This window comes from Lutjanus erythropterus, chromosome 1 (assembly GCF_056507025.1).
Source record: "Lutjanus erythropterus isolate fLutEry1 chromosome 1, fLutEry1.hap2, whole genome shotgun sequence".
NCBI classification, from domain to species: Eukaryota; Metazoa; Chordata; class Actinopteri; order Lutjaniformes; family Lutjanidae; genus Lutjanus; species Lutjanus erythropterus.
In genome coordinates, this window is record NC_139317.1 from 19,110,379 (window position 1) to 19,135,241 (window position 24,863).

The 24,863-nt window shown below is 39.3% G+C and overlaps 1 protein-coding gene across 1 annotated transcript; it reads left to right on the top strand.

Moving 5' to 3' along the window:
* The first annotated feature begins 1,633 nt into the window (after window positions 1–1,633).
* Window positions 1,634–24,504, top strand: cdh15 (cadherin 15, type 1, M-cadherin (myotubule)). The gene is made up of 14 exons (XM_084715886.1): window positions 1,634–2,029; window positions 12,843–13,010; window positions 14,200–14,355; window positions 15,136–15,280; window positions 16,725–16,906; window positions 17,001–17,129; window positions 17,230–17,412; window positions 18,734–18,978; window positions 19,106–19,242; window positions 20,202–20,432; window positions 20,528–20,767; window positions 21,676–21,824; window positions 22,032–22,223; window positions 23,638–24,504. The coding sequence occupies exons 1-14, from the start codon at window positions 1,976–1,978 to the stop codon at window positions 23,836–23,838; spliced, it is 2,412 nt and encodes an 803-aa protein (XP_084572012.1). The 5' UTR covers window positions 1,634–1,975; the 3' UTR covers window positions 23,839–24,504.
* The last annotated feature ends 359 nt before the right edge of the window (window positions 24,505–24,863 follow it).

The window sequence follows — 24,863 nt, forward strand, 5'->3', positions numbered from 1 at the left end:
TGCTTTGACAGAGTGTTCAAAATAGCAGGAGATCAAAGAGTCCTGGCTGAATGTTCTGAATGTGTGAGGGCACGACACGCACCACACCGGACAGGGAGGTTACGTATGCGGCCCTGTGACATGAAGGTTGATCCGGCCAAGAAGGATTTAAGAAGAAAATGAGCGCTAAGCTACTTAAGACTGTAAACACAATACGAGTATGTTGTCCTGTCAAGTGAAGAAAAAAATTTATTGGTATTTTCCTCTCAGTGTGGCAGCAACAGATGTGAAAATACTTTTGAACAGATCGACGTGGAGTGTGGTCAAAAGGAACTGTTGAATTGATTTTTGTGGCAATTTAGTTAAAGGATTGACATCTTAAGCTGTTTTTCAGTTTTAACAAACATAAAATCGGGGTGATCTGTTTACAGACTGCTGAAAGAAAGAAAAGAGAAGCAAATGGATCTCTGCAATTCACAGAAACAACTGAAATCCAGGCTCTGAAACATAAATTTGCGGTTTCCATTTTGTGTCATGTTGGCTTTTGTGTGCCCTCTTTGCCTCATCTGTTTCCCCAGCATTGAAATCAGGTGCATATAAATGTCAGGAAACCTGAGGCCTGGTCACATGCTGATGTCCATGAACTGCTGTTTTTTTGGTTGTAAGGATCACTGTCAAGTCCAACTGTCTTTAATTTACATAGATGATTAATTGTTTTACTCCCAGTTTCGCAATTTCCCCTCGTAAAGGTAGCCATGTTGCAGGATGTTTAACCACTCAGCCCAACTAAGGGGGCGTCTCTAGGTGGGAGAGTGACATCAGTGCATACCCTCTATTTCTTCTAAGAGGTTCTATTTTGGATGTATAATTTGTATAATAGTTCTGTGTAGTGCTGAAATGATTAATGGATTTATTAATCAACTGACAGAAAATCAAGTGGGAACAATTTTGATAATAATTTAAGGTACAGTGTGTAAGATTTTTGGGAATCTCTTAGCAGAACATGGTGAAAATTGAGTATAATATTCATATATATGTTTTCTTTGGTGCATAATCACTTGAAAATAAGAATTTTGTTACCTTAGAATCAGCAGAGGACATGGCTCAACTTCCATGAAGTCTGCCAATGTTGCACTTCCATATTTCTACAGTAGCCCAGAACAGACAAACCAATCCATGCCTCTAGATAAGACATTTCATGTTTGTCCTACATGTTTGGAGGGGGAGGGAGATATGAGATGTTTGCAATCTGCAAGCTCACTGCTAGATGTCACTGAATCCTACATACTGGTCCTTTAATTGTTTAATAATTGACTCTTTTTCTTCTGGTCTCGGCTTCTGTTTATATCTGTTTCCTCTGTTTCTGCTTGTCTGTTTTATATCATTGTAAGCTGAAAATCTTAAGATTTTGGACAATTATTTCACTGAAATTTCATATTCTCTGCTTTGCATGTGTCCCGAGTTTACATATTACCATAACTTTCTTTATGTTTTCTCTTCTTTGCTTTGTGTCTCTCATTTTTCAGAAAAGTGTTGAAGTTTACTTACTTTTGACCAGTGAAGACACTGTTTTCTGTCCACACCACCAACAGCTGCCTTGCTTCCCTCTTCATCTCTCTGTCTCTGTCTCTCTCTCTCTCTCTCTCTGTCTCATCGGCCTGTGAGTGACAGCACATGTGCTGGGGTACATGGGAGGGCTGCTGCTGAAATTCTAGCCCCTTACCCCACGACTGTGAGACATACCCCAGCCATGGACAGGGAGGAGCTGTGAGAGACGAACGCTTGGGAGAGGAAAGGAGGGAGACAGACAGACAGACAGAGAGAGAGAGACTGGAAGTGCAAGAGGACAGAGAAAGAAGAAAAGAGAGGGACAGGGTTGGAGAGTTTGGCCTTTTTGCCCCAGTAGAGCCGCTCAGGAGCCCGGTCGTTATTGGAGGAGCCTCATTCAGTCATCTGAGGTCTTTTCATACTGAGCTTCTGAGTGCAGGTCCTGAGGATGGCAACACGGATGTTGATGGTGTGCGTTGTGCTGGGGACTCTGCTTTGTCAGGTAAGAAAAATCAGTGTCTCTTTATAGCTGCTGTCGACTAAAATGGACAAAATACTGGGGCTGCAGTTAACAGTTATTTTCATTAATTGTTTAGCCTATAAAATGGCAAGAAATTCTGAAAAAGTATTGTGCTCATCACAAAGTACCCAAATTACGTCTTTAAACCTCGGACTCTTCATTTACTATCACAAAATACACTTACTTATTTGAGCATTGAAGAACGTCTGTGTGGTTTTATGTGTTATATTCAGTGTCCACTTGACTGCGGATGAAGGGAGACTTAAAATAAAAAAGATATAAAGTTGTCCTTAAGTTGATTGCGGCGTCTAATGGAAGTTTTGCAGACAATATAAGCTTAAGCTGTTGATTTTGTTTAACATTTGACTCTATCAGTCCCACCAGGAATTTGCGATGTTTCACCTGCCGATTTTGCATGACCTTGCAATTTTGTCCAATCACCGCAACTCTTCCACAAATTTGACCAATCATCGTAGCTTTCCACAACTTCCACCAATCATAGCAGCCCCCAACACAAATGTCACACGTGTACATCTCAATGAACTGACTCAATTTTTTTTTGTTTTTTTTTGTTTTGTTTTTTTTTTGTCCAAGGTACTGAAAAGAACACAAGGTTTTTCATTGTTATTGACATTTATCAATGGTCTGTGCACCTTTATATTTTATAAATTTGTGCTCACTGCTTTGACTAAGTTAAAGGTCCAAAAAGATTGTTCTTATTTGTGGAATACCCTTGAGGTGCACTTTAGAAATAAAGTGTACTTTGTTAGAATTTTTTGGGGCCTGAGGCTTTTTGGTAAGATTACTTGAAACACTCAGAACACAGTGTGGTTTCATTCTTGCTGGGAATTGCCTTTGATTTTTAACAAATTATCCAAAAAAAAATGTAAAAAAATACAACTTTTTTTTGCAAATTCATTTGCTCCCACAATTTCTTTGAAAAAGTTGAAAAGCTGCCCTAAAACCAGACATTTTAGGCCACAACGATCCCCCCCAATCCCACCCACTGTATGGATTGTACAAGCTGTTGTTAAGGTCCCCCACTTGCTCTTAAGTTGTATTGCGTGGCACTGCCCCACTCTCTTCCCATGTAATATGCAACTAGTTTCAGCCTACAGCCCCAGACTTTTCACTTCCTGCCCCTTCAGAGTGATGCTGGGTAGAGATTGGCCTTCAGCTGCCCTGCTCCTCAAACATACAGTTTATGTTTTTACCTGAGTGATGTCTTCAACCAAACATCAACTGATTTTCATCAATAGAGGCACTAAACTGGCTCTGCAATCAGAGGTTGTGGCTGATCTAAACATTTCATCCCCGTTGGAAAGAGGATGATGAAGTGTTTTGAGGAGGACGAGACTCCAGATGTGTACAGAGGGCTCAGGGCATCATTAGTAGCTGCTGTCAGCGGACGCCATGGTGGGATCTAAAATGGATGACAATGTAAACTGACGTATTACCTACAGCACTTCCAACCACCATCAGTCTTTCTCTGTGTTTGGAGTAGTAATGGAGCCCAGGTTGGGAGGGCGAGTGAGTGAGTTGGCCTCCAAGTCTTGCTATGTTGTGCTCAATAATTCATCGTAAATGTTGCAGATGTTACATATATTGCTGTGAAAATGAATAATTCAGACCTTCTTGATCAGCAAAGTGTCTCTGATCTTGTCAGTTGTTAAAAAATTGTGCAAAGTTTTAGTGTTTGTGCGAGTGGAAGGCTTTACAGTGAATTTATGTTGCTTTTGTGGTCCATTTTCGTATTCCATGGCAAATTGATTGTGGAGAAAATCACTAAAAATATATCTGAACACAGAAGTGATTGATCAGTGACACAGCCACAAGGAAAACCAGTTTGTCACAGTGAGACCTTAGCCACTGGTGACATTTCACAAAAGATATTTTGGTGAAATCCCCAGGTCCTTATAATGATTTTACTTATTACCGTTTATATAAACATAAATAAATAAACATGTCAGTGGCTTAAAAGACCTGTAAACCCTGAAGCACAACCTTCAAGTTGCAGGAGAACTACTAAAGCTCTGTGTAGTGAGGCTGATACACGGTTAAATTGCACCTTCAAATGCCAGAGGTGTTTCAAATCCGATACGGGTGATAACCAAATAACAAAAAGCAGCTCTTCCAACTTGTTTACTGTGTTGAAATTTTGATTAAATCTATCTTTCGAGTATGAATCATAAAGCCCAATGGAGGCTTGAACGGGGGCTCTGAAAAACTTATATCTGACTCTTTCAAACAGCAGCGTTAGTTTGCTCCGATGGCAAGCCAACATCACAGCAAAATTAAGAGCTTTAAATCATCTCAAAACATTCAGACCAATAGCCCCCTTACCAGTTAATCTCAAAATACACTTTGTCCATTGAAGACATTGAAACTGCCACTGAGAAACCAGCCGTAAACTTTCAAGACTGCGGTGGTAAAAGCAGGGACTGAAATACAGGGGAGCTACAGGCTCCACTGTAAGCAATGCGAGCTACCCAGAAAGGCACATTTGAGGAATTCAGAGGGAGCTCTAAAATATCTTAATTGTTTGTTTTCTGTATCTATAAATTCATATTTTCCTGTATGATAGGCTAATAGTAAAGCCCGTGTCAATGTGCATGTTTATTTGAGCATAATATCATCATGAGATACAACCTGATCTGTTCAACAAAGTAACCGAACTATTGCCTGTCCACTGTACGTTCATATTTATGTTGTTTCTCTGGGGAGAACAGCTTAAAAAAACATTGCGATGTTTCTGTTTTCTGTCTGTTTCATTTACATTCATGTATTCATGTGCATGTGTACAGGACCCTCCCACTCCTGAGAAACAGGGCTCCCGAAAACCACAGTCTAATTCAAACACTGCTCAAAAGATACATTTTTGGTGGAATATTCCTTTAATGAGCAGAGTTCAATTAATAGTGGCCTTTTACGGTCTCCATTTCTCCCCATGTTGGAAGAGGACAAATGTCTTCATGCTAACAACATTTCTGTTAACTGATAACTGTTATTTCTGGAAAGAAACCACAGACCAAATATAATTTGCTGTTTTACTTTTTGTATCACTGCACATATTTTCTTTGTACAGTGATTCCCAAATATTGCAGGTGGCTATGTTGGGTCAATACTCAAAAACTTTAGGTATATCTTCTATTCTAGTACATGCTTCATAAGTAAAACATATAGACAACTGTCACTCTTACAAATAAACAGTCAGAGTAAAATTACTTCAATCGTCAGCAGCTGTCAAACTAATCGAAAGGCTTCGATCAGTGTCACCCGATAGCTTTCAGTTGTGCTCTTTTCATTTCCAGTAAGCTGGTGTTGTTTTGAACTGGTCAGTGGTGGGGCCTGCTGGGCGTATGCCGTGGTGAGGAGTGGGCAGCAGCAACAGCTGTTCCCAGATGCATACGTGATGCCATTTGTCCCGCTCTGTAATCCCCCTTGCGGAAAGAGGAGTGGGCCGCTCCTGGACCATGAAATCGGGTACAAATCAAGAGTGTGTAGCGGCGGCCAGCTGGTGCTGAGGTCTCACTCATCGGAAACAATCAGTCAGAGGATTTAGAGTCTGAATCACAGGTCCTGCTGGGTGTGGGTACCTGCAGGCTGTTTTACACTGACTAGGGTTTCAGTGGGAGCAAAGGGTAGAGAGACGACTTCCACGTCATAAAAACTAGTCGACTGAAGTCAGTTTCCTTTTTTTTGCCTCGTTATTTTTCACAGACGGAGACATGAAAGACCAAGTGGAGACAGTTGTTGTTTTATTGGTGAGGCACAAAAATATGTCAGGAGCAATATTAACATGGGTTTGTCACTTGTGCCATTTGGTATCCCCAGTAAGTTAATTATCCCATGTAGAGAGGTGAAAAAAAGAACTGTAGTTAATACAAAATGATCTCGCCACTACACAAGCATTTTTTTAGAAAGTGGTAACAGTGATTTTGAATATTTTTACATTCATACAAACTCAATCTGATGTAGCTGGTATCTTTGGCAAGTTTATTTTGTCTACTAAAACTTTAAGAGCTGTGTTATTGTGTGACTTATTGGTATTTTCAATTTGGATTTACCAAATTCGCACAATAACACAAAGAAACTAATGAAATGATCTAATCTAATCTACTGCTTCTGCTAAAGGAGTCTGGTTGCTTTGATTTTTTTTTAGGTGGCCATTCTTTCTACATAACTAAATACATTTTGCTGCTGTCCCAGCCACGGGTCCAGTAGAGTTGTTTGAATGAAGCGATTTTGGAGAAAGGTGGTTGGTAAATCTCATTTTCAAGGCATCGGATACTGTCGTTCTGCGTTGCTCGCTTGACCAAGATCAGAATCACTTATGGCATCTCTAAATAGATTGTGTTTTTGTTCGGGCATATTCCAAATACCAGAATCTGTCTGATGACATTTCTTTTTCCAAAAATGTATAAGGTTTCCAGAACAGTAGAGACGAGGGACAGTTCAGTTCATTGTATCACTTTGATTGTTAAATCAAGCAAAAAGATCCTTCCCCATCCTACATTAAGTAAAGAAATTATTATCTTTAATTTAATCCACCACTTTAGTTGTCAGATGACATTGTTCTATATTTTTTTAACTCCATGTTTGCACCCCTATAAAGCCTTATTTTTAGTCTAATATTATAACCTTGCTCAGCATTCCTAAAGCTCAGACATCTGCTCCATGGGAGACTCACACTTGTAGTGGCACCATAAATAGTGTGTCCATGCCCATGCCAGGCAGTCATGACTTAGCAAAGAGTCAGGGTGTGGGACCAGTGACTGACTGGTTGAGTGTCTGTGTCTGAGGACCAGTAACAGAAGTGACCACAAGGACACCTGTGTGACCTCTGACCCTGTGGCCGAAGGGACTGTCAGGCATGTTGCAGGCATCACCTCTCGACTGGACGGTCTTTTCTTGGAATGACTGTTCCACTCAAACATATCTGGAGAGGAGACACTCAGGACAATGGAGATTTAATGGAGATACACAGCTACTCAGCTGCTTTTAATGTTTTATCACAATTACATTTCTTTCTTTTTCATCTCTCCACATTTGTAGTGTGGTGTAAACATTCCCCAAACATGATACCATTACTTTAAACTTGTAATATTGCTGTTTTAAAATGCACCACAACTAAGGTAGTTAGAAAATAACATGACAGGATAGGCAACTGTGATAGTTCATGCATTAAAACCAAATAGCAGCACTTGAAAATTACAAACATGCATTCAAATTAAGCACAGTTGCAGCACTGGCAGAATGGAATTCTACTTTAATTTTAATGCTTGTATGTACCTTTGTTTCTGAAGCTTGGAAAAAACATCAGGATGGTTTATTTGTTTAGTATTATTTGGCATTTATGATGCTACTCTGGTTTTTGGTCTCCTTTTCTAAATAATAGTGTCTTGTAAACCTGTTTGGACTGGGTATATTATTTGTGTGTAACACAATAATTTAAAAAAGCTTCTGCAATGGCAAAGCTTGGAAAGTAAGTTTACAGTTACATGTATGTTAGTGTGTTTATTAGTCTTACACTATTTGTTTGAGTGAAGCTGATATGTGAACCCGACTCATCTCATCTATGTAGGTATGTAGTGTAACTATAAATAACATTACTTGGGAAATGCTACTTATCGGAGAACCTAATGCATTATGTTTTTGTATTAGTTTTTTATTAATACAGCTGTGACATCATTACAGGGTCTATTCGAATGATCCATTTAAGATTGCATTCATATTTTTATATATAGATTCAAAATCTGACTATGATACAGAGAGTGAATTAGTGCACATCCTTTGATTTAAAGTCTTTGAAATGAACCAGAATACTGTTTTCATTGTGACAGTACACTTACTTTCTCCAAAGCCACCATCAGGGAGATGAAATCGAACTTTCTCGCACTCGTAAACACTCCTCAGCAGCAGAGTGCCTAACGGTTCTTACTGTGAGGGCATATCATCCTGAAACAAGCTGTCCATACTCCTGTGAGGGCCTGAGGTGAAAGGCCAGGCTGTAAAAGTTTCTGGGAAAAGCCTCTGAAACAGTTAATCTGTGTGTGGTGTCATCGCTCAGCCTGTCAGAAGAGGCACTCATCGGTCTAATTGGTAACATGACACTTTGCTGTTACCGCATCTTGGTCTGGTAAAAACATTAAAACAGAGGCAGATACTTTGGTGGAGCCACAGTGCAGAACAAAGTGACGTGTTGAATTCAGATTGAAGGCGCAGGATGAGACAAGGAAGTGTGCGAATGTTGAAAGCTTTTCTGACTCATTAATGTTTTATATTCTGAAAAAAAAACTTTGTTGTTGTTGTGGTTTCAACATTACTGCTGTTAGTTCATGTACAGCATAAATGTGAATGTCAAGGTGGTCACATTATCCCAAAAAACATGTAGCAGACCTTTAATCCAGTACACACTGCTTTATTCACCAAATTCAATTAAATTGTCTCTAGCGTCCTTATACTGTATATGATCAATTGATCAGTAGTGTGATGTATAGATCACCACTGATACTAAACACACAAAACAAGATTGCCATCATAATATTAAATTACTGTTTCCATGAGCAAGATTTACTTACAGTATACACTTACAAGAGAAATATCAGTTATCACAAATCTTTTAATGCAGTCTTTTAATCATCAGTGGGTAAAATGGTTAAAAATCCTCTTTTCCTAGCATTGTGGCTCTAGAGAGGCTGATTTTGGTCTGTCAGTTAGCTGATCAGTCTGTTTGTCTGTCGGTCCACTACTTTTTATAGACTGTAATATCTACTGGACGGATTCAGTTGAAATTTTGTATAAACATTAGTAATCCACAGAAGATAAATTCTGCTGACCTAAATTATCCCCAGACTTTTCCCACAGTTCCATGCTGACATTTGTGTTTTTTAAGTGACTTGTTTTGACGGCTATTAGATGGATTGCCATGAAATTTGGTGTGGACATCCATGGTGTCCAGACGACGTGTCCCATGACATTGGTGATCCCTGAACTGTGCTTGCAGCTTCTCCTAGAAGGTCAGAGTTTCACTAACCATGTGAAGTTTTGTACAGACATTCATGGACCCTAGCTGATGTCCTCCAGTAACTTTGGTGTTCCCCTGACTTCAGCACAATCATGGGATTTGCATTTGTAGTTCTGACTCAATGGCTACAAATAACTCTTACAATATAGGCTTATGTTAATAGATATATTCATCTGAGCCCTCAGGAAACTCCTATGATTTGGCTTGTAGTGCCTCTTCACTTTGCATTCTTTCGTCACTGCAATGCATCTGTTGCACAATAAACACTATTGTGTAGTATTAGTTACACAATAGTATTAGTTATCAAATGTGTGCATGCTGAACTAAGAGGTGTCAACATTTATGCACGTATCAGCTCTAAGTCTTGAAGACCTAGTGTCCATAAAGGTATAAATTTATAGTATTATTTCACTTGATCATGGTGTCTGCATCACTTAATAATAAGCAAGACGTCCTGGATTTTGTATTTTTGCTCGTTCACATTTCCACGCAGTTTATTCAAGTCTCTTCCATCTCTTCATAGTAATGGATTATGCTAATTTCACTCAGTCATGTTCACCCTGTGGTTAACATTAACACATTCATTCTTTAACTGAATTCCCTGTTCATTTTGTGAATACAGCATCGTGAACTGGGGAAGAGTTGTGTGATGATGTGTACATAAGTTTGATTAATTTGTATTGAGGCTCACACCAGTCTGCACCTCCCTGTGTGTGCATTCTCAGCATCAGAAAAAGGTGATCATGTTAGCCCAAGTGTCTACAAACCAGGCAAACTTAGAAAGTGCTATACTTGGAAATGCAACTGTGATGCAGCTGTTATTGATGTTGAGGTTTGAGTAGCAATGCAGAATGTGTGCTATGCCAACAGAAGTTTGAGAGCTGATACATCCACAAGTCTTATGTTTTTAAGTCGATGGCAGCTATCAGGATGAATCTGTGCGGGCGACATGCTCTGCTGGAATGTGAGTGTAAACATCTCTGTGAGAGTGTAGATGACGATGGCTACATAAAGTTAAATAGGTAGGGGTCGAGAATATAGAACAGGCTAAGATTAGCCTGCCCTCTGACTCGGCCTGCACATGCCAGCCATGGTTGCCATTCTTCTCTGCACTGTCCAGCAGCGTGCCAGAGGATCAGGATATCAGATCACCCAGCCAGAGACAGGGCAAGGATCACTGGCCATTCACAAAATATTCACAAATTTACCCACTGATCCATCATTAAGCGTATTTGTACAGCAGCAGATAGAAAATTTATATTCAAGTAAAAGTACAAGTAAAAATGAAAAAACCTGTGTTTGAGAATCCTACTCAAGTTAAAGTAAAAAAAAAAAAAAAAGCACCTGTTAATAAATTACTCAAACCACAAGTTAATGCAGTTATGAAAATGATGCCAACATTGAAGGTGGGATTACGCACACCAATTTAAAAGCCCAACACACCACTAGTTACTGGAGGTGCACAGAGGCATTATTTGTATCTGTATCTTTATCTGTTCGACCAGCAAAATTATCTGTATCTACATTTGGATGGAAGACCAAAAGTGGACACATTTTTTTACAGGAAGTCACATTAAATTGGGCAAATGTTTTATTTTCTAACTTAATATTCAGTGGCAATGCAATTGTTGTGCCTACAAAGCATTGACATGATTTAATATCGGCATATGATTAATTACCTTTCACCGCTTTCATCATCTTTTTATTTTTAGACAAACTAAATTTTATGAATTGTCTGAAGCCCACCATCGTCACTTTTTGGAGTAATTATTTTTTTTTTTTCCATGTCCATAGAATAGTATACTCTGCATGCTTTCATACTTGACATTAATCAAATAAAATAATTTTGTATTCTGTGTATTATATTCACTCTAGTTTGCTAAAGTTTTCAAGCTTTAGGAGTAAAACTTTCCTGTACTGTGCTATTAAGACTAATTCCTCATTTTCATTAAACCAAATTAATTCATAATTTTTGGTCTGCATTTTTACAAAGATGCATGCAGGTTGTTAAATAAAGTAACCCACAAAAAAATAAGTACAACTGATATGGGGCACATGTCATGACATTCAAACATTAGCATGACAGAATGGTGCTAATTGGAAGCAGCAACCTACAATACAAGTTTTTAGGGAGTCCCTGTGTGACTTTTGTCTGTAGATTTTGGTATAAAAAGAGCGCCCTGGATTGTAGCTGGAAGCTGCCTCTTGTTCTGGGTTTTGCTCCATCATCATTGCATCGCGGTTACAAGATGTAAATCACGTCAAAAGATTCAGAGCAAGCAAGTTGTAACAAAGGTACAAATGGAAAATGTGGTGACGTAAAAAGTAAATTATACTGGCTCAAAATATACCTGAGTAGAGAAAAAGAACAGTTTAATAAAGGATCATGAAAAGTACTCGTTCCACAAAAAAATACTATTTTACTCACGTTTCTCATAACTCATTACTAATCACCCCACTTTATTTATGGTTCACATAAAAATCTATTGAAACAGGCTATAAATCGATATGGAGTTATATTTCAGTGAAAACACAAAGAAAAAACAGCCAAAACTTTTTGGCAGGTTAAGACATCCACATTTATCTCTGGTTCTATGGACTGTGCCTTTGAGCTGTTGAACATCTGGGATATAATGCTGAATCCAGTGAGTTCCCACAGAGGACGGAAGCAACTTACATTACGGAAATGTGTGTACTGTATATATGCGTGGGTGGGTGTTTTGTTACTGCATGCATGTCAGCCTGTGTGTGTGTGTGTGAGAGAACGCGTATATATGAGTGTGTCTGTGGAATTCCTACAGCAGAGCGGATCCGTAAGGTGACCCCAAACTCCCAGTCAGGTGCAGAGCTGAGCATAAAGGGGAATTTGTGAGTGTGAGCGGGAATGCGGGTGGGAAAGCACAGGATCTAAATCCATAGTCGACAGCTGTTGTGGGAGTGTTGTGTGTGGGTGGGTGTGTGTGTGTGTGTGAACGTAGTCAAGACAGCAATGTGGTGAATGAGGGCCTGTGAAATGAGCATGAGTGTTTGTGTTTCCTCGTCCTGAGATGAATTTGCACCCACATCAAAGGAGGCTGACAAAGACTTGTATTAGTGTGTGAAACCTGAAGCTGCTCCGGACAATCCCATGGATTCCACATTACTGTAGCCTCAGTGCCACAGCTAACATGCAGCCGTTCCCTCAGGCCATTGGGAATGTTACAGCCCTGAATGAGACTCCTGACATCAATTCAAACAGCTGCAAATGTCTATAATGACATAATGTGTGTCTTCCATGGAGGAAAATATATTAAAAAATGCACTTCCTGTGATCAAGCTTGCTCACATGCATTATATCGCATTGTCTGATTAATGGAGTTGGATGTGTGTTAATGTCTAATTAAAGGTATAATATATAACATTACTCCTTTAAAATTTAAAAAAAAGTTTGGCTGAGCTGTGTACTCAAATCATCCCAACTGTTTCCAACAATTATCAAGCCCAGAGAAATCTGTAATTAAGGTGTTTTTAGTTTACTGTTAGTCGCTAGATGCTGTAACTTCCAGGAAAACATGGGATACATCAGAGAGTGAGGAAGGAAGTCTGCAAACGTGACTAAATGTAATGAGAAAAAAACTTTAATAACCTCATCTGTGAGCATGATTTCTTTTCTTGGACATAATTCGAATGATCCATCAAACTACTACCTTTGTTATTGTTTTAATGTGAGAGACTGTATGTTCCTGTGACTTTCTTATGTGAGACCCATGCTGTTGTTGTTTCCTTCAGGTGTGGAGTTCTGCAGAACCTCATCACGATGAGGACGCGCGGCATCCTCGGATTCTGTACCCGTGGAGACATCGAGGCAGAGGGGTGGTCAGGGTGAAGAGGGACTGGATTATCCCTCCGATCAGAGTGCTGGAGAATAGCAAGCAGGTTCCTGAAGATCTTGTCCAGGTAAAAATGCCAAATTAAAGCTTTTGATAGTAGAATTTCATCAGTGGATAATTGTTGCGTCATATCTGGTATCAATGGCACATAAAAGGTGCAGGGTGTCAGATTTCGGTGGATTTACTGGCTAAATACATCAGAAATTCAGCATAAATTCATATGTATGTTTTCATGCGGCCACACTTCGACACATCTAAACCATAGACTGTATGATCTGAACCAATATGGGATTGTCTTGTGAGATGTAAAGTTTATTGTGTAAACTGGCAATTCAAGAGTGAATGAACTGACAGCTGCTGTGTTTATTGTGCAACAGATGCATTGCAGTGATGAAAAAATGCAAAGTGAAGAGGCACTGCAAGCCAAATCATGGCGAGTTTCCTGAGGGCTCAGATGAATATATCTATTAACATAAGCCTATATTATAAGAGTTATTCGTAGCCATTGATTGACAAAGTATTCTGTGTGGCCCGCAAACTCCCAGTGCTTGCTATTAGAATAGAATAGCTCTTCTTTAAATTCTTGGCTCACAATTTTGCAAGTCCATCTAAAAAAAATAGTCAGGTGCATATGTGTAAAACATTAACATTTATTATTGGAGGCAGTGAAAAACTCTTATTTCTTTTCCATATGAATAATAATGTATGTATGTAATAGTCTATGATGAAAATTAGACTACTATTGCTGTTTTTTTTCTTCTCAACATACAAGTGCTTGAATGAGCTGATGGCTGATTGACTGTAACTGTTTGACTTTATGGAGCTAAACGATACTGAACCCAGTTAAACTCAGTCCTATATAGCCTTGCACTGATGACTGTAATTCTTCATCACAGTGTTTAAAAGACATGTGAAATGTAAATGTTGTGTTAAGGCTGTTACAGACGACCAGTGAGTGTATAAATCCTGCCGTACAAGGAGAAATATTGAGCCACTTTTACATGGTGATGAAAACACAGCAGAGACCATATGTCAAAGAAAGTGAATGCAAAATGCATAAAATATAGACTCCTTGCTATTATTAGTCCAGAATCTCATTTCCTGCTGTATGTCAAAGACCTCTGTGAGCTTAAACACTCCTGTGTCAAGGTCCCTGACTGTCAACATGCTCACATCTGGTGTTACGACATGTTCTTTACAATCCTGCCCCTACCTTCCCCTGATGATCATCCACTTCATCTCCTCTCTTTGTCTAGATCAAATCAGACAAAATCTTCACAGGTGAGGTGATCTACAAGTTAGAGGGACCCGGGGTGGACCAGGAGCCCAAGAATCTGTTTGAGATTGATGATAAAACAGGAGTAATCAGGAGCAAGCGGCCGCTGGACAGAGAGAAATACAGCTCCTTCACGGTAAGAGAGCCTTTACAGGAGTTACACTTTAAATCAGCCAGACACTTCAAATGTGTTTTAAAGCACAATCAACAGAAGTACTTAACACAAACTACAGTGCACTCAACGCGACCTTACGTCACGTTTCTCGGAGCACAGGTCCATGTTTTTGTCTTTGAGCATACATCAGTGTCTCAGATGCTAGTACAAACAGCCAGAGGTCAGTTTCTGAGGGCCTTTATGGGCAACGAGGGAGAGACTTCAAAATGTTTCGGGCCAGATGACTGTGATGTAACCCAAAAAGCTGAAGCAAACATCCTGCACATTTCTTTCTGCCATGTCCATCATAGGTTGTGTACAGCAGGCCCCTAACAAGAGTATACCAGGGAACACTCATGTATATCCCTTGGAATAATTAATGTAGTATTTTTTTGAACTTCTAGTCTTAGTTGTGTCAAGGAACAACAGATGAGAAATGTTTTGGAAAGATATTAGACATACTTTATAAATATTTCTCAATCTCAATGCAGAATACCCAGAAGACTCTTCAATTAACATAAATTCAATTTGCTGCAAGGAACACTGGACCTAAACAAAATATTAAAGGCAAATCAAAATAAAATATGCCCATTTTTTTCTTATGTTTGTTTTTGTTTTTCATTTTCTTAATTTGTTGCAGTGGCTGGTCATTTTAAAAATCTGTCCATCTTCGTACCGAGATTCACGCTACATCAAATACCTGCATTCATCTTAAGCTGCCTGTCTGTTGTGTCTGTGTGTGTTTTGTGTGTTTGTGTGCAGCTGAAAGCCTTTGCACTCTCCCCCAGTGGAGAGAGACTGGAGAATCCTACCACCATAGAGATCGTGGTCCTGGATCAGAACGACAACAGACCTGCCTTCACCCAGAGACAGTTTTTTGGCACTGTCTCTGAGTTCTCAGTCCCAGGTACATCCATGTATTATATACTGTATTACAGTTTTTTTTTCATTTTTTTTCCTTCTTGAGCCATTTTAATTTCCTTCATGAGGTAGCTTCAAATATTTATAAAGTAGCTTTGACTGAAGTATAACTCCTACTATTTGATAACTGTCTGTTTGTTTCAGCGTCATTTAACTACAGTACACTGTAAAACTGCTTAAAGCTGCCTTAATTAATATTTTTACAATAACAGTGGATCACCTGACAGTGTGTATGTGAATGGTGACAAATAATTAGCTCCCACAGAATGTTTTAAAGTTGTTCAGCTCATTGGTTTGGTTTTACAGCCTGCGATTGTTTTTGGTTCACTCTTACCACTCTCACCAGCATCACTTTTAGACACAGCGGGCAAATGTTTTCAGCAGACACACAAAGTTAGGGACTAGCTGGTGAACATTATGGAGCATTTGGCGGCTGGACAGCCCAATAGTTCCCTCAGGAGTTGGTAGAGACCAAAACAGAGCTTAAAGAGTGTCGATATTAGACTTACTTGTTAATGTCTTAGTCATACTATATGAATTTCAAAATCGTCCGTTGACTATACTGTTCAACTGACACAACTTCTGTCTTGTAATTGGGAATCTTAAAGTCATTGTGGTTTGCAAGTTTGAGCTGTAACTGCTACTTTTTGCTATTTTTTTATATATATGGGCTTTTCTGGCTGCTGCTCTCCCGCTCTATCATCTCTCCCTCCCCATCTCTCCTTCTCAACTCCTCTCCTCCCTGCTCTGATTGGCTATAGCTGTTGCGTGGCTCCTGAACCAGTTCCCAACACAACCAGAATTCAAACCTGCTTGATATCTTTCAGGCGGCTGCAAGGCATTGGCAAGCTCACATTAAGCTCTCAGATCACATCTTTGAACAGTTCACACGTAGTGATCATCATTCATGATTTGCCTCTGATCTGGTGACTTTTGTCAACAATCTCCACAAACAGCGAGTGGAAAATCTAGGCTAAAATCCTGTAGTGTTAACTCAGCTTAACAAGTTTGCCAAATCAACTTACATCAAATATATAATAGTTTCACACTGCCTCAAAATAAATTTAGTTATTGCATCCTTAAGTAAAATATTCAAATGCTGGATGGCATTTATCAGTGGCTGCACTTTCTATTTTTTATTTTGTGCACAGTTACCCTGTTCTTGAAAAAAGGCAGAGCAAAACAGATCACAACTAACACCGAATGGATCACTTAAAATAAACTGATTTGCATTGAACTAATTATTCTCACCTATAGAAAGGCACATTGTCTTTCCAATCCAAGAACAGTGCACTTTAGGACTGTTAAATGCTTTAATTACTTTGTAATTCAGTGAAGTCCTGCAGCCTCAGCACATAATGACATACATATCCACAATTCATTCTGACGGATGTTTCCAGCTGATCAAAGCTTTCTTTTATTTTTGGCAGGCACGTCAGTGATGTCAGTGTCAGCCACTGATGCAGATGACCCAATGACAGAAAATGCTTTTCTGAGCTACTCTATCATTGGCCAGGAGAGCATTCCTGCCAACGCTGTTACCAAGACGATGTTCGGAATCAACAACCAGACAGGAGCCATTTACACGAGAGACGTGGGCCTGGACAGAGAGGTAAAATACAGGTTGAGGTTAAGATGTATATTTCTGTAGAACATAATGCAATAGTTTGGTGTATTTCACTGAAATGTGCTGTATTCTGTCGCAGGTGGTGAAAAGTTTCAGATTAAAGCTGCAGATTGCTGATATGGGGGGTATGGGATTAACAAGTGAAGGCGTGGCGATCATAAATGTTTCTGACATCAACAACTACGCCCCACAGTTCAGCCCTGACTTGGTGAGTCTCAGACAACAACATAAGACAGTTATCATCAACTGCTATTTAAAACAAAGACGATTGTTTGAATCTTTTGTTGTTTTGTATGTGCTGCCTGCAGTACACTATGATAGCAGTGGAGAACCAGCAGGACTATGAGATCGGCCGTGTGAACGTGACGGACAGAGATGATCGTGGAACAGGAAACTGGGAGGCCAAATACTTCATTTCCAACAACCCTGATGGACACTTCGCCATCAGTACGGATCCTGCCACCAACCAGGGCGTCCTGACAGTGGTGAAGGTACAGTGAGGGGGGGGCGGGGTGACACATTGTGGCTAAATGTTAGAGTGACGACAGTGTCTGTGGTTTCATCCATTTATATTGGGAGATCAAATGTTTGGAGTCATGCCAAACATCCAAAGTCACAGTGATGAATTTAACAATAAAGTAAGGAATCTGCGTCCTTGTAAGAGGCCCTGCATGTGGCGCCTGTAGTCGTCACATCTGTCTGTCTGTATGTGCGTTTGATTTTCTCAACAACCATTCATCTGATTGACTTCACACTTGGTGGTAGTATTGAGTGCAGTGCAGTCAAATTTGGTGCAATTTGGTCAGATGGTGGCACTATAACAACAAACCTTTACATTTTGGCCTGTAACCTTTGGAAGCCTCAGCAAAAAAGGAAAACACTGGATTCTGTGGGACCCGACAAATCTATCAATACAAACCACGTCTATTTGTGTCTAGATTGATTTGCTGTGATTTTTAATTTTTTTCAAAATCTGTTTTGTTTTTTTTCTCCACTTTTCCAATAAATTTTAAGCAGTTGACACCAAATTTGGTACAGAACATCTTTGGACCAAGCTATATACAAGCTGACTCCTGCACACTGACAAGACGTTGGATATTTAATAAATCAGCAGAAAGCGAGACAGTGCGCGGGAGTCTTTCTGGTTTTCTTTAAGTTGGATCTTCCTCTGACACACCTGTTATACATTCAGGTGTGCAGAGACCTTTTTTAATACCTATAATTACTTCCCAATTAACTGGATCTTTCTAGGACCCAGACTATTAACTTATTAGGAAATTACTGGAATTTTACACACCTATAACATAATATTCACGTTGCTGTGAATGTAAACTTGTTTTCCATCCACAAATGAGAGCTTGAGGACCTTTGGCAAAATGAAATGTGACCATTGCTGAAGCTGGTGTGACAAGGTTTTACGAGGCAACAACATCAAGTTATTTCTGTGCTCCAAGACAGTTCAGTCAGTTTTTTAAAGTGCCAACCATCCATAAAAAACATCCCTCTTCACTAATGTTTTTCCCTTAAGTTGTTTGTCACAAATGTTGACTGATCTGATCATTAATGTAATGATTTTTTAGAATTGGAGGTATTTCCCTTCAAAGTCAAAATGTGCTTTGAGGCCTTCAGACACAACTCAACAACACCCTCTTGTGGTTGAGTTTTAAACTACCAGTTACTCAGACAAAGATGCTTATTTGGATTTCTTTACATTATATGCAAGTTATTAAATTAGTTTGAAATGACTGAAATGTATATCTTGATTTATCATCCTTCCACAAACAGTCTTCTCTGCTCTGTTTTGTCTTGCAGCCTTTGGATTTTGAAGCACAGGATAAGTATGTCCTGACTCTGACGGTGGAAAATTTAAATCCTTTGAGCAACAAGGTTCACAATCTGCCGGTGAGCACGGCGACCGTGGTGGTGACTGTTGTGAACGAGAATGAAGCTCCACATTTCAGGGAGGACCCCATACAGATTGTGGTCCCTGAGTCTGTGGCTCCTGGGACGCTACTGAAAAACAATATCGCCTACGACCCTGATAAATCTGACCTGAGGTATGATACAGCATCAAAACCACAGGAGCACTTTTGTGTTTCAGAAAATGTTTAAGTGTGTAAGAATGAGATTAAATTAATAGTAGAGTTTGTGTGTCTGTCACATTAACTCTGCTCTCTGTGGCAGGTATGAGATTATCAGAGATCCTGAGAGGTGGCTGGAGATCAACAAAGATACAGGAGACATTTCTACCAGGCGAACCTTTAACATGCGTTCTCCACATGTTAAAAACAACATCTACAATGCTGCTGTCAAGGTTACAGGTCAGTTAATCTACTTAAAGGAGTAGTTTTGAATTTTTTAAACTAGAATTATATGAGGTATTTATCTTTGGTCAGTGTATTACCTGCAGTAGATGGACTGATATTTTAGACTAATTTGTACATCATGCAAGAACTATTTATACAGTTATAAACTGTTGGGTGCTTCCTAAATTTATGTTTCCTTACTTTTACATCCACACTTTGTAACAATGTCCTCAAACAAGTACGTCCTTATGAACAGCAGTCTAGCATGTTACTGTTGCTACAATTTGTCAGATTTGTCATATCAAACTACAAACATTACTAAGTATAAATAAGTAAGTAAATAAGTTTCAGCCATAAAATTTGTTAAGGTTTAACTTTTGCTAATTTATCTTGGTCTTGGTCGTGGACTGTTTTCACAGTCTTATTTTTACACTCTCGTACAGTTTGTTATTGTGTGACTTTGGTGTTTTAAATGTTAAGTTCAGATTCACCACAATAGTCACACAGTAACAAAAACAAGCTAATCAGTCGAGCAGTGGTCTCATGTTCTGCGAGGTAAAATTCCTGTTTTTGCCAAAGGAGCCTGAGAGAGTGACATTTGGCTCATATAGCAGCAGTCTTTCGATGGAAAAGGCTGTCTGACAGAAAGGTTAAGCGATGAAAATATTCTAAATACAGCAGACACTTAAACTGGTATTGAATTTTTTGCTGCTGACCCTGTCCACAGCAGTACATTTCTTACACTGGTACTGTGGAAAAGTACCTCATACCTGAACTATAGCTTTAATCTGCCAAACAGGTGAAATTAACACTTTTTTTCTTAGAAGAGGTGTAAAACCTGCTAGGCAGGACAAGATAAATATTTAAGTGACTTGTTTGCACTTAAAGATGAGTGTTGTGAGACAGACATAAACACTGAATAAGCTGTTGTAACTTAACGTGTCATTGCTGTGTATGTATGTTCTCTCATGCAGATGCTGATGGTGTGTCAACCACTGCCACAGTGGTCATCACACTGACGGAGACCAATGACTTCGCCCCTCAGCTCTTCCCTCTGAGTGGTTCTGTATGTAAGGAGGCGAGCCGGACGGGCTCTGGTCTGGTTGTGTCTGCCGTGGATGAAGACCTTCCTCCGCATGCTGCACCTTTCACCTTTGAAATGCCCGACGATCTGTCAGTCAACTGGACTGTTGTTCCAGTTAACGGTAAGGCAGGAGCATCAGGGGGTGAAGGTGGAGGAAGAGGTGAACGAATGAATCTCCTAAAGTCACTCCTTTCCCTGTTTTCCTTTCCTCTGCAGATACTCACGCTGTGCTGCGCCCTCGCGTGGAGCTGGAGGCAGGAGAGTACGCGGTCACAGTGTTGGTGTCAGACTCTGGCAGTCCAGTTCTGGGTGCTTACGCTCAGGTCAATATCACTGTGTGTGTCTGTGACTCGTTTGGAGACTGTAAGTCTGAGGCAGGGGCTATCCTTGGATCCAGTGTGGGAATCAGCTTCATCGCTCTCATCATCATCATGGCCAGTATAGCACTCCTACTGTGTAAGTCTCGTCTTCAACACGTGGTTGTCTCTTTCAAAACCTTTTTTCACCAAGAATTAAGCAAACAGGACCCTAATTTAAACTGATGTTTTCAGTCGTTTCAAATGGAAATCAAAAACATAGTAGATATTCCTTTTTTGTTAAGATGATTCTTAAAACAGGTGAAACTACATTTTAAAGAACTTGATATAAATGACTTATGAAAGGTGTGCTTTTTTGGAGGTCAGTATACAAATAATCACAAACCCTTCTTATATCTAATTTAGGGAGGCAAAAACTGTCATGTCATACACTAACTATGTAGAGCAGTAATCCACAGTAATTTAAGCAGTTTTTCAAGCAAAAATCACCCCAAAGTTGCTGTTTTCAGCCTGTCATGTATGATTATATTCTGCATTTCTCTGTCTTATATTATTGTAAATTTAATATTTTGGGATTATTGACTGTTGGTTCCACAAAACAAGACAACTGAAGATGTAACTTTGGACTTTGATGTATATTTTTCACTATTTATTCCATGATTTTTGTAAAAGATCACTTAATTATAATCTGCAGATTTATCAAAAACTAGTTGCAAAACTATGGAATGCAATTTAAGTCAATATTAACTAACTAAATAAATAAATATGTCTGAAATACAACATAAATCCTGATATAAATAAATGTAATTAATATATAAATAAATGTAAATACAAATACATAAATGAGTCAGTATATTTCAATAAATAAATTAGTTTAAATCTATTTTAATAAGGATGTTTTTCAAAGGACTACTTTTATTTATTTCTCGGGAGTTTTGCTTCATAAAGCCACTTTGATTTTCCAGCTCTTTTAAATTCCACCTGTTACATTCAAACGATACTTATAAATAAATGAATACTTGATGATTTCCCTCTGATTGATTGCAGTGCTGCTCCTCCTGGCTGTGGCGGTGACCACCTGCGGGAGACGACACCATATCAAGAAAGGAACAGGTCTGCTCGGCGGGGAATCAGAGGACGACGTCCGTGACAATGTCTTCAACTATGATGAGCAGGGAGGCGGCGAGGAGGACGAGGTAAGGCTACACGATCCTGTGGTCAAACTAAAATAGATGCTGATTATAGAGTGTGGGCGCAGGCATTTTCCATTTTCACCACAGATTCCGACATATCCACTTTTGTTATTGTGGGTTTGTTAAGTTTGTTTTTGTCCAGTCCATTATTTTTCGTTTATTTATTCTTAAAGCACATGCAGAGTCAATCTGTGGCCTCTCGCCCTGCAGAACGCCTTCAACATCGACCTGCTGTGGAATCCACATGATTCACCTTCAACCCCGGGATCCTACTACCCAGGCTGCGGTGTTCCTCGAGGAAAGCAGCCCCTCAGGAAGGACGCCCCACATAACCTGCCCTCACCCACCTACCCACGGAGGCCTCCTGCAGATCCCACTGACATCGAGGACTACATCAATGATGTGAGTGGTTTCTACCTTGACACAGTTTGACCTAAAATACATCATGAAAGTGTATTTTAAAGCCCTCAACCATAATCTGATGTTATATAAAAGGGTATACCCACCATAAAAATTCAGTAATCACTCCCAAAGTTACTGACAGGTCTTCAAAAAAGACAGACCAACACTGGAAAACTACATCTTGGCATTATGTGTTTTTTTGATGATGTTAAAAGTTTGTTTTGACCATGCCTATATTTCCAGTGGGGATCACTTTAAAAATACACTAAATGCTTATTTTTTTTCATTTTTAAGTGAAACTTTAAGTGGAATTAAAGGGAAACTCCACTGATTTTACACACAAATCTGTTTTACGGGTCTTGGGTTTACAGCTGCATATGTGAAAAAAAGTTCATTGAAGCTTTCTGTGGCACCAGAGGAAGCTGTGTGAAGTTTGATAAATTGCTTCAAGTATCATTTTGGGGTTGAAGACTACACGTTTGAAAATGAAAAATATCTTGGGGTGTGGAGAAGTGAGCATACGACACCTCTGTGGCCTGTCGCTCATCCCTGCCTGAGGCTGACAGCTCAAGTCTTCATTAGCAGCCACTAGTATAACCCCAGTCTCAGACCAAACTGTTGGCTTTGACTGATGTTCAGTAGTGTCTTTTTAAGAGAATACTGGCTATAAATAATTGCATTACTTTTTTTTTTTACCAAAAAGCATGCAGAGGTGTAATTTCAACCAATTCAGAGAGCAGATCCATGGCCTCTATGTAGCCTGATATGTGAGACCAAAGTCAGATTTTGGTAAATAAATCAAACCTTAAAAGTGAGAGGGACAAATACAATCCTTGTTTTTAATACATGATCCTTTCTGTGATGGCGGTCGCAAATAAATACATTTTCCAAGAAGTAAAAGCAATGGGAATTTGAGTTGAGATGTTATCTATCTGATGTAATGTCAGTATTACTAGTATTAGATGACAGTAGTGTTTTTAAATTAGGATTCTGGATGTTATTCCATCCAGTGACACTTTAGAGGAAAAAAAACCACTCATCCAGTATAAGACTTGGCTGAGGTGATTGAGCTACAGATTATCAAACTGAATGAAGAAAATATTTGCATAACATTTATCTCTATTGTTGTGTATTCTGTCTGTGAATTTTCGTGTCTAGCCACACAAATTGACCTGATTGACACAAGTGTTTAACCTTTTGTACTGCTGCATTCGCCTAATACCTGTTGAGACCTCGAAGAGTCTCTGACTGAAAGCCTGCTAATATTACTGATTTTTTTCACAAATTTATGCGTGCAGGTGCTTTTTTCAGACTAAATCTAAAATATTTTATCTATTCACGATTACAACTGCATTACCAACAATTTGCTTTGCCCCTGTCATTTAAAAAAAGTGTGTAATGTTTCTTCCCTCAGGGCCTGGAGGCTGCAGACAATGATCCTAACGTGCCTCCATATGACACAGCTCTGATCTATGACTATGAGGGCGAGGGCTCACTGGCAGGCAGCCTCAGCTCCATCGCTTCAGGCAGCTCTGATGGAGACCAAGACTACGACTACCTCAACGACTGGGGACCACGCTTTCAGAAACTGGCCAACATGTATGACCCCCGTTAAGGTGGACCGCACCCTGCAGAGAGAAGTGCGGTGGGAGGGACACAGATCATGCCTCAGGTGTTTTTTTTCCTGGATAAAAGAGATTTCGGTCCAGGATGAGATTTGAAGTGTGCCAAAGAAAAATAACCACAGGCCTTTAATCTAATGTGCCTCTGGTTTTTTATTGAGGATCATTTGGACACAGCTAACAAAATGGCTCATTGCAAAGTTTTGTGGTCAGCTCAGGAGAAGAAAATCAGACAGTAAAATCATGTGTTGACATGATCAGCCACGATGAGAGGAGCCGTGCATGCTACAGGGCAAACAGAATGTGTGTTGAAATGATTGTCCATGTCTGGTTTTGTTTAGCCTCAGACTTGGATTGCTCAGTAATGATGCAAACAACAAGCCTGAAAATGTATTTCTTTTTTTATATAAGTGATTATTTTATAAGATAAATTTGCTTTGATATTGATTTTGTTTGTTTTTCTTATCACAAATCCTCCATTCCAGCCTCCGTTAATCTTCTTGGACTCTCAGCATAAAACATTACTCAACAAACAAATTGTACCACAGAATATTCTGTAATCTATTCATTTGGAGGTGAAGATTGTGAATGATCTTTTTTAAATATGTTAATTGAATTTAGATTTTACCGGTGTCAACAGAATAAATGTAAATCTTTTATTTTCTGTGTGTATTGTTCATTGAGAAGTAAGACCCCCTTCACAGGCTCTACTATGTTTACTCTATATATTACATGAGACACACAATATTTAAATAAAAATTTATTTTAATATTTAGCAACATCATCCTTTGGGATCACACATTCATTTGAGGCAATCAAACCAATACACAGCCCCTGATACAAATACTTAATTCAAAGAAAACACTAAGTCAGCCTATTCCATCTACTCACTCTGTGTATCTTACAGTAGGTGAAGGAGCAGGGTGTGTTGAGTCATATCTATCACTTAATAATCAACGTGACAGATGCTTTGATATTTCAGCCTTAAAGGAGTATTTCAAAATGTAAAAATGTTGTT

Coding starts and splice junctions, on each gene's coding strand:
- cdh15 (XM_084715886.1), top strand. CDS start 1,976: ATGGCAACACGGATGTTGATGGTGTGCGTTGTGCTGGGGACTCTGCTT. Junction 20,433..20,527: donor GACTGTTGTTCCAGTTAACG/GTAAGGCAGGAG, acceptor TTTCCTCTGCAG/ATACTCACGCTGTGCTGCGC. Junction 22,224..23,637: donor TCGAGGACTACATCAATGAT/GTGAGTGGTTTC, acceptor TTCTTCCCTCAG/GGCCTGGAGGCTGCAGACAA.